Source organism: Eschrichtius robustus, chromosome 8 (genome assembly GCF_028021215.1).
Source record: "Eschrichtius robustus isolate mEscRob2 chromosome 8, mEscRob2.pri, whole genome shotgun sequence".
NCBI lineage: Eukaryota > Metazoa > Chordata > Mammalia > Artiodactyla > Eschrichtiidae > Eschrichtius > Eschrichtius robustus.
In genome coordinates, this window is record NC_090831.1 from 13,908,332 (window position 1) to 13,919,309 (window position 10,978).

General features: G+C 40.1%; 1 protein-coding gene across 1 annotated transcript; it reads right to left on the reverse strand.

The window, feature by feature from the left end:
* Positions 1-3,378: 3,378 nt before the first annotated feature.
* On the reverse strand, positions 3,379-10,602 carry YAE1 (YAE1 maturation factor of ABCE1). The gene is made up of 3 exons (XM_068550353.1): positions 10,432-10,602; positions 8,108-8,229; positions 3,379-6,500 (listed from the first exon to the last, which is right to left on the reverse strand). The coding sequence occupies exons 1-3, from the start codon at positions 10,558-10,560 to the stop codon at positions 6,071-6,073; spliced, it is 681 nt and encodes a 226-aa protein (XP_068406454.1). The 5' UTR covers positions 10,561-10,602; the 3' UTR covers positions 3,379-6,070.
* Positions 10,603-10,978: the final 376 nt, after the last annotated feature.

Consider the following 10,978-nt stretch of genomic DNA (forward strand, 5'->3'; position numbering starts at 1 on the left):
TCAATTGTGAATTGTACACACATGCATGAAAGCATCAGGATTCAACTTCCCACAGAATTGAATCTGTTGTAAGTAGTTCTGATTATACTTTGTTAAACTTCTTTATGAAAGATCAGGCTATTTATAGGGCAAGAAAATGGAGTTTGGAATGTTAAGGACCCTTGGCTCTTTTTGGCAAATCTGTAGCAATACATGTACTTGTCAGTAGTGAACTAACATCCTGTTTTTGAAGGTTAAGTAGGAATTTATAAAAGCTAAAGAAACGTTATTGCAATGAGTGACACAAATTATTCTAACAGGAGTGTAGAGTCTAAGGAGTCCATGCAGAATTTAGTTTCTGTATATGCTAAACACACCTTTCTATACTACTTCCTGGATGATATTCTTTCCTCCCAGTAGGGAATGGAATTTCCCTTTTTCTAGATGTATAGCAAACAAATTTTTTGTTCCTTGTAGTTGCTGATTATTATACACATTATAGAAATAATACTTGCTGACTGGGGAAGATTGGAAAAATGCAGAAAAGTAGAAATTAACAGCAAGGGGAAAATATAGTTCGTAGTCCCTTCACTAAACACAATCACTGCTACCATGTTATTTCGTACACATCTACCCTTAGCACCAACTCTGGAGGTAGATTTGCCTTGCTTTAAATCTCAACTGGGCCATTTAGTAGCTGTGATTTGGACAAGTTACTCAGTTTCCTTGGTGCCCTGGTTTCCTCATCTCTAGGATGGGGATAATGAATAGTTCGGCTGCATAGGGCTGTTATGAGGATTAAGCAACTAATACCCGTGAAGCTTTCAGAATAGTGCCTGTATATCATAAACACCGTGTTAGCTGTTACTTTCCCATTTCTCTATTTCCTCCAACTCCTTCTTACTGTTATTAGATTTTTTTCTTTTGTAGTTTCTGTCTTTAAGAGCTAAAACTGTATAAATAAAATTTTATATCATTAAAAATTACATTGTAGTATTATTCATTCATAAGTGTGATTTTTAATGATTGGTAAATACTATTGTCTTAGTGTTACTATTTAGCCTAGTACAATGAAGACAGAATATGTATATCTGCATTTTTATTAACATGCAAAATTAAAAGGAAAAAATTTAAGAGGCAAACATAAAGGTTTTCTCTTCTAAAAATGAAAGTATATAACATGATGTATTTTTTAAAAATTAATTTATTTATTTTTGGCTGTGTTGGGTCTTCATTGCTGTGCGTGGGCTTTCTCTAGTTGCAGTGAGCAGGGGCCACTCCGTTGCAGTGCACGGGCTTCTCATTGTGGTGGCTTCTCTTGTTGCAGAGCACGTGCTCTAGGTGCCTGGGCTTCAGTAGTTGCAGCACGTGGGCTCAGTAGTTGTGGCTCGTGGGCTCTAGAGCGCAGGCTCAGTAGTCGTGGCGCATGGGCTTAGCTGCTCCGCGGCATGTGGGATCTTCCTGGACCAGGGCTTGAACCCATGTCCCCTGCACTGGCAGGCGGATTCTTAACCACTGCGCCACCAGGGAAGCTCCTAACATGATGTATTTTGGAATCCTAAATTTCTGATTTCATTTTCATTTTGGCTAGTAAATATAGTTATTTTTTTCTCTCATCGAGCACCACATATGCATCTATACACAGGGTGTGGTAAGTGCTGGGGATATAATGATGAATAAGGTACTTTCCTGAATAAATTTGAAGTCTGAGGTACTCAAAGTGATGCAGAGGGAACACTGGGAAGGGCAACTACCTCTGCCTGAGAAAACTGAAATTTGAGCTCGTATTGACAGATAAATAGGAATTTGCTGGGAAGGAAGGATATGGAATAAAAGTATTCCAGGCAGAAGAGTCAGAGTGAATAACTTTAGGAGTTGTGGATTGTCCACAAAGCATTGTAGTGTCCATAAAGAAGTGTAGTGTGTGTGTGTGTGTGTGTGTGTGTATGTGTGTGTGTGTGCGTGTGCGCGCGCGTGCGGTGGAGAGGCAGGATGGGAAATCAGACTGACAGTGCTGCTCGGGCCTGGAAATGAAACTCAAGTTTATCGTTTACCCAGTTGAAGTAAGTAGTAATGAGCAGAACAAGAAAAAGTGCCGCTGCAGAAGGCAGGCAGAAGGACTGTAAAAGTAGATGGCTCCTCGTGTCCAGTGATGGAGGAGACAGGTGGGAGGACTGAAAACCAGACAAGTGAGAGGACAAGTGTGTGAGTGAAAATCATACAACCAGGGCAGTCGTGTGATTTAGCAGCCACCAGTGACCTTAGCGAAAAGCAGTTTGAAGTTCAGGAGTGAATGGGGAGAAAGCAATTTGAGACAGTGACTGCGGACTCTTCTTCCAGTAGGTTTGTTGGGAAAAGGTAGTAAATGAGAGCGAAAGCAAGAAAAGCAACTATGGGGCGTGAAGTATCTTTATGATGGGAGATTTGAGAATTTCCGTAGAGCAAGAATTTTGATTGGTACTTTAAGATGGCATATGATATTTACTTCATCTACTGGTCTGAAATTAAGAATCTCTAAAATGCAAATCAAAACTCACACTGGTCAGAATGGCCATCATTAAAATGTCTACAAATAACAAATGCTGGAGAGGGTGTGGAGAAAAGGGAACCCTCCTACACACAATGCTGGAGAGGGTGTGGAGAAAAGGGAACCCTCCTAGAGGGGGAATGTAAATTAGTGCAGCCACTATGGAAAACAGATGAAGGTTCCTCAAAAAACTAAAAATAGAGTTGCCATATGATCCAACAATCCCACTCCTGGGCATGTATCTGGGCAAAACTGTAATTCAAAAAGATACATTCACCCCTATGTTCACAGCAGCACTATTTACAATAGCCAAGACATGGAAACAACCTAAATGTCCATTGACAGATGAATGGATAAAGATGTGGCGCATATATATATATATATATATATATATATATATATATAAATATAATGGACTACTACTCAGCCATAATAAAAAAGAATGAAATAATGCCATTTGAAGCAACATGGATAGACCTAGAGATTATCATACTAAGTGAAGTAAGTCAGAAAGAGAAAGACAAACACCATCTGATATCACTTGCATGTGGAATCTAAAATATGATGATACAAATGAACTTATCTATGAAACAGAAACAGTCTCAAAGCCATGAGAACAGACTTGTGGTTGCCAAGGGGGAGGGATTGGGAGTTTGGGATTAGCAGATGCAAACTATTATATATAGAATGGATAAACAACAAGGTCCTACCGTATAGCCCAGGGAACTCTATTCAGTATCCTGTGATAAACCATAATTTAAAAGAATATAAAAAAAAGAATAAAAAAAAAGAATGTCTTTCTATATTTATTTCTGTGTCTTAGACTGGAACACAAAACTTTAGTTTGAAGACAGATGAAAAGCACATCTTGGACTTGGTTCAAGGCTTTTATTTTGGTGTACCACAAAAGCAGTTAATAAGCAGTGCTAAGGATATAAATGAGGTAAGGATGCAGGTAGGTGAATTCAACTGCCCACTTCTGCTTGTTTTTGTACCACAAAAATTTTGGTGGCCTCAATACCTCTAGCAACTGAAATGCCAGAAAAGCATAGTATTGTGGGCTTAAAAAACAACAAATAAAAAACCCCCACATATGTCAGTATCTAGAAGTAATTTATTCAAGGTGAAAATTCTGTTTTTAAGGAAGCCACATCATCTAAGCCTAATGTCTAGGTCCTGGGTCTTCAAACTCTGCTGTGTCTGCTCTGGGGCAGTCTTGCTTTACATTTATCTTCATCTAGGGTCTTTTCATGGCAACACTTGGCAGGCCTAGAACATACGAGGCAAGGTAAAAGACACAAGGCAAGGTTTCTTTCCTTCGCTCTTGTTGGTTCTAATACAGAGGCTCATGAAACACAGGTATAATGAGCATTCCATTAATTTTCCTCTGCAGTCCAGGAACTTCTGTGCTTTTTTAAAGGGCAATGTAAGCTTAAGAGATGTTTTCAACCCAACAGCTTCATTCAACTCAGCTAATTCTCTTGAGTTCCTTTTCTACGAACATCTACACAAAAACAACCTATTTTCAATGGTGGCAAAGGGTGTTATCTTCAGGAAATTCTGTCAGGGTGAGCCCAGATAAAATCTCCAGATTTGCTGCACTCATGAAATTTTTACTCAGGGTGACTTCCTTGACCTGTATTATTAAAGATGCGTATATTTCATATCTAATATGCAGGGCAGAGCAACATGAAGACTTCAGAGACTGCTTATAATATTCCATGTGGATTTGACATTTTTGCTGCATTCATAAATATGGAAAAAAGTATCTACATAACAAGACAAATCAGTAAATCTCTGAAATAGTGTTTACATCTAGAGAGGTACAATCACTTTTTTTTTTAAAAACCATCTGTCAAATGTCACTTGATATCTTCAGCACGTTTTAGTAAATCCTGACATACTTTATGGTCTTCTGATTTCAAATTTGTTGCTTCAATTTCGTAATGTCCTGTGAACTCTGAGGAGGTTGTAAGATCACAGCAGTACATTTTCTTAATCTCTTGAAACACCTCTTTTATCAGATAAGATTTTCTCAGGGTATCAGTCTTTAACAGTAGATGGCAGATATAAATTATGGCTATCAATGAGGGGCAATTATTTGGGTGCCTCTGAAGTCAGGCATGTTACATAAATTTGTGTTTCAGGCAAAAAAGTGATGAAAAATCCTTTCCTGATTTTATATGTTTAGGTCCTGGAGCATAAGTTTGAATCTCATTTTGTCTGTGCTAGACTAAGAATATTGCTACAAGATAATACAGAAGTCAGTGGCTTCAACGTTTTATTCCTAAATAGATATGAAGCAAAACTGCAGTTTAGGAATAATCTGGCACACTGTCAGGTAACACTACTAACTCATTAAAACTTGGATACGCTAAATAAGTACTTTAGCATGAAATGTATTTTCTATATTTTTCATGGAATTGTGTCCTTACTTTTAATAAACACAAAACTGAAACAAACTTTAACAAATATGGTATGATATCACTTATATGTGGAATCTAAAAAAATGATACAAATGAACTTATTTACAAGACAGAAATAGACTCACAGACATAGAAAACAAACTTACGGTTACCAAAAGGGAAAGGAGGTGGGCATAAATTAGAAGTTTGGGATTAACATATACACATTACTATATATAAAATAAACAAAAAGGACCTACTATATAGCACAGGGAACTCTATTCAATATTTTGTAATAACCTATAATGGAAAAAAATCTGAAAAAAAAATGTATAACTGAATCACTTTGCTGTATACCTGAAACATTATAAATCAATTATACCTCAATAAAAAAACTAAAACAAACTTTAGTATTTTAATTATCAGTATAAACATTCTTTCAGCTTTACACTTATTAGCCTCTTAATTTCAATATATATATGTCTACATATCTATATACATCTATGTGTGTCTATTTACAACTTTAGCCATTAGGTAATTTTTTGTAACTTTGGTCTGATTATAAGGTGAGGTCCTAATCACAAGACAATGTGCTAAGAGCAGAAGGTAGGGCTAAGTCCTTACAAAATAACATTTGATGCTTGAACCACAAGAGTTTGAACTCTGAGGGTCCACTTATACTTGGATTTTTTTTCAGTAGTAAATACTACAGTACCGTACCATCTGAGGTTGGGTGAATCTGAGACTCGCAACTGCAGGTATGGAGGGCCAGCTATAAGTAATATGCAGATTTTTGACTGCATGGTGGGTGGGTACCCCTAACACCTGTGCTGTTCAAGGGTTAACTGTAGTCTGATTCTTGTTCATTTCTACTAATAATGAGTCCAAAAATGCTTGATTTTGATCAGAAATTTGAAAATGATGACAACTGGAATTCCCGAGCATATCTTAAACCACATAAAAATTACCAGTGACAAAGAAAATAGGCTTATATTAAATAGTGTTAATTTTGAAGACATTTCAAACTTCCATGAAGGATAACCTTACAAGTGAAGTGTTCAATGTAGAAACCAGTACAAATTTTGGTTAGCTTGTTCAGAAACAAAATGTTCTAAGAATGTTCTGAATATTATTTTCATTATTAAAATGAAGATAATTTTTATAGTTGTTTGAGGTGCTGTAATATGTCTATTGATACTCCCAGCTGTTTTACCAAACTGGCTGTCTGTTCTAAAATCCAAGTGAGGCTTGGGTTTTCGGAATGTGCACGCTCCTGTGTTCTACAACATTTTAAAGATGAACAATCTACCCCACTAAGATTCTTGCTACAGTTTTTGTTAAACTCAGCATTATTTTCATAGAATCTTTCATCTTTAGCTTCATCAATCTTTTCCTCAGCTGGAGCTATATGACAAAGGTCCATATCCTGAATGGAGTCCAATAAATCTACAACATGGGGCTGTGGAGTGATTGATTTCAGATGTCTGAGCACATACTCTTCACACTGGCCAACTGCATCCAGAAGATTATTTATTTTACTGATCAAAGCCGCACTATTATCATGAAGGTGACACCAGGAGAGCAAAGCACTGAACAAAAATATAAGCAAGAGTTAAATAGAAAAAAAATTAAACAAAGACTTTTAGAATTTTTGATGCTAAGGCTTACACGTTTCTTTTCCAGATAACACCATGCAAAAATTATTAATAACAGTAATGCAAGTCAAAATCAGGAAAGTAATGATGGTAAAATAGGATTAAAAATATAAGGACAGTATCTTTCAATAGGAATTAAACAATTGGACTTAATCATACAAACTGTTTATAATTCATAACCCCTCCTTCACAGCTCTACATCCACTCTTCCTGATTTTAGATTTTTCCCCTTATGACTGTGTAGCTTCTGTTGAAGAAGGATACAACTAACAGAAAGATCTGAAAAATTAGTTTCTCCTTTAAGGACATCAACCACCTTCTAAACTAGTGACTCTCAATCTTGGATGCACATTAGGATCACCTGGGAAACTTTTAAACTTAGCAAGACTCAGGTCACACCTGAGACCAATTAAATCAAAATCTCTGGGGGTATTATTTTTTTAAAGCTTCCCAGCTGTAACAAGGTGCAACCAAGGTTGAAAACCACTGTTCTAACCATACAGCTGCTTGCCATCAAAACCGAAGGTTAGGGGAAAAAAAAAGTTTTGAGACAACTTCACCTTTCCAACTTTGTTACAGAGTAGACACTTTGCTGAGCTAACTAACAATTTTATTGAAGAAGGTTAGAATTCTTCTAGTCCTAATAATTATTTTTCTTTAATTTTTTAGTATAGACAGTTTTATTTTTTGACATTTCAGATCATTCACGTCATGAAATAATGGTTGTTGTGAAAAGTAATGATGTTTTAAAAAATGGAATCAATTGATGTAAGATTTAGCAGTAAGCTTTCTAAGCTTATAGAAGATTAACTTGATGTGATGATAAACATGTGATCATTTTCCTACTTTAGTATAGTATAAATGCTGATTCCCGACAGCTGAATTTTAGAAAACCTCAATGTAATGAATTTTTCTTTTGTTTTCACAACTTTTGTTTTATACCTTTTAAAAATCAGTGATTCCTTGAAGCATTTTGTTTTTCTCTATAGAGGGCAGTTTAAAAGGTATAAAGCATCAGAGAGGACAAGCCTGCCATGCTCCTAGCTCCATGTGCCATTTGATCACTTGGTTCTGATACGTGCCATTATTGCTATGGAATCTTGACAGGTGTTTGAAATTTAGGACTAAAGTAAATGGAATCATTTTTCTGTTACCAGCTATAATTTTCATCATGTACTTCTAGTCTAGACGTCTGTTTTATTGTGTTCTGCTACATGTGGAAGACTAAAAGCTTTATTCAAAACCTGAAGTTCTTTTTAATTACTTTGAGATACAGATTGGTGGTAGTTCAGGTAGCAAAAAATACACACCTTCCTATCATTTCTTTACAATAAAAGACAACACCTGGCTCACATATTAAAGTGGATGAACTTTTGCCTTTTTAAGGCGATTTTATTCTATGCTCTGCAGCACTCTTTTGTGGATTTAACACTAGGAAAAGCACTTCACTTTAAATGCTTTATTTTTAGATATTACTTTAATAAAAATCCTCCAGTAGTACTGAGGTTAAAATAATTCAGCATTTAAGTTTTAAAAATTACCTCAATGTTCCTCTGAGTTGTCCATAGTTTATAATGACTTCTGCACCTTCCTTATAACCTTGATTGAAACCTTGTTGAAGAGTAACTGCTTTGCCAGCATCTATTCCATCTCTATAGCCTTCCTAAAAATAAGAAAGTAATGAAGAATTACAGTTGTAACTAACACCAAGTAAACCACTGTAGGTTTTTTTTTTTTGTAGGTTTTTCTAGAAAGTCATAGAACCAATTTGGAAGACTGATGAAATAGGCCTCTACTGGGTTATTTAACAACACGGTTCTAGAACATATGGCATAACCATACAACCAAAGTAGACTACGCTTCTCATAAAAGTTTATTATTGGTTTATCCCACTTTTGAAGTCTGGACTTATTGGGCACATTTTTAAAAAATTAATTAATTTATTTATTAATTAATTTATTTTTGGCTGCATTGGGTCTTCGTTGCTGCACATGGGCTTTCTCTAGTTGCGGCGAGCAGAGGACACTCTTCGTTGTGGTGAGCAGGCTTCTCATTGTAGTGGCTTCCCTTGTTGCGGAGCACGGGCTCTAGGCACACAGGCTTCAGCAGTTGTGGCACACAGGCTCAGTAGTTGTGGCTCGTGGGCTCAGTAGTTGTGGTGCACGGGCTCAGTAGTTGTGGCTCACGGGCTCTAGAGTGCAGGCTCAGTAGTTGTGGCGCATGGGCTTAGTTGCTCCGCGGCATGTGGGATCTTCCCGGGACCAGAGATGGAACCCGTGTCCCCTATGTTGGCAGGTGGATTCTCAACCACTGCGTTGGGCACATTTAAAAATACTGACTCTAGGGCTTCCCTGGTGGCGCAGTGGTTGAGAGTCTGCCTGCCGGTGCAGGGGACACGGGTTCGAGCCCTGGTCTGGGAGGATCCCACATGCCGCAGAGCGACTAGGCCCGTGAGCCACAATTGCTGAGCCTGCGCGTCTGTAGCCTGTGCTCTGCAACAAGAGGGGCCGCGATGGTGAGAGGCCCGCGCACCGCGATGAAGAGTGGTCCCCGCTTGCCGCAACTAGAGAAAGCCCTCGCACAGAAACGAAGACCCAACACAGCCATAAATGAATGAATGAATGAATGAATGAAGCAACTTAACTTTGAAACATTACATAATTATCAAGGACCAGACTGTACAAAACCCACATCAACCTTTATAAAAAAAAAAAAAATTAAAAAAATAAAATAAAATACTGACTCTATACAGTTTTACAAAACCCTGTGTTAGCAGTAGCTCCACAGAGAGGAAACATGGGGAATTACGTTTTTGGTCCCCTTAGCAACTGGACGGGTGTGGGTGGGTGACGCAGGGCAGTAAGGTCTTGGAACTGAAGTAGGGAAAGAGGAAACTGGTTTAGCAAAAGGACCATGAGAGGTCTGGCTTGAGAAATTTTGCTTGATACCTAAATTCAAGTAAACTGCAAATCCTCTGTGGGCAGGGATTTTCTTGTCCCGCCCCAGCACTCAAAAGATGCTCGGTACGGACTGGCCTCGCCTCAGCCTTACGTAAAGCATTTCTGACACTGACGACATGGTTGTTATGCTAAACAAGTACTATTTTACTGAAGCATTAAACAAGCGCAGATTTAGCGGCAACTTAATGGTTGGCAAGGATACTAGTTGGAATGGACCTCACCCTTCGGTCCTCCCCCTGAACTAGGCGCTGAAGGCTCCACCTGGAAACTGGGGGTGTGGTATTAAGCCGACTCTCAAAAGTGAGATAACTGAGAGGTGGATAATTGACACCCGACAAATTAAAAAAACAAAACCAAACCCAACATGAATACTCCCTTACCTAGCCACCAGGGTTCCACGTTAGCTTCGTCTTATGCCCTTCGACAACATTCTTAAGTGCACTTTTTCCAGCTGTCCTGATTACCACCACTCCTAACTTTAGGCTCCCGAGCCCTTCAAGCAACCCATGTCAACTGCGTACATGTCCTCTGACAGCCATAACTAGACACATACAGTCAGTGTATACGTTTCTCCCCCATCCCCTTCCCTCTGATCCTCATCAAACTGAAATGTCTTCAAAGCCTAAGACAAAGTTTATTTTGTTCGCCGCCCCCCAGAGTCCAACGCGCCCCGCGGGCGCTCGAGGAACGCGTCCTGTGGTGTCGCGCGCTTTCAAGTAACCCACTGGGAAACCCTAGCGGGACGCGGGCAGCACTGCACGATGAGGGGGTAGGGAAGGCAGCGCCGGGCCGGGCCCGGACCATTGGGCCCTTTCCTCTCGGGTCCCCGCCTCTTCACAACGCCGCGCGCCTCTCCTCACAACCCGGTACAGCAAGGGACGCCCGCCCCCTCCACGCAGCTTTACTTTGACTCGTCTCTGCATGTGGCTCCGCCATTCCCGATGCACCAGGACCGACTCGTCAGCTTCCTCGTCAAAAACGTCCCCCTCCTCTCCAGGACCCTGGGCCAAAGGAGCGGCTCGAAACCACGACATCACTGAGGATTCCTCAGAGGCGCCGGCGCCGGAAACGCCGGCAACTCCTTCCGGTCCGAGGGGCGGGGGCGAAGACTGAGCGTGGGCGGGGGGCTGTGTGCCTCGCGGGATGGCTGCGCGTGCGCGTTGAAGTGCGCGTGGGTGTGCGCGGTGTTTCGACATTGGGAGGGCGTCCCAGGAGGGTTCTGGATCTGGGGAGGGTGTTGGCTCCCGCCCGAGCCTTTTTGCTACCTGGTGTTGTGGGAGCTCCCTCGCTTGACTCGAAGTGTGGGCGTGCAGTTATTGTGGGCGAGGCGAATTCCCCCCAAGTGGGGCCTGTCCGACCTTGACCTCTGCAGAAGGCGGCGCCGACCCTCAGTGAAACCCTGTCCCTTCCCATCAAGGTCTCTACAGGGGTCGGGTTTTGGAGACGCGCGCG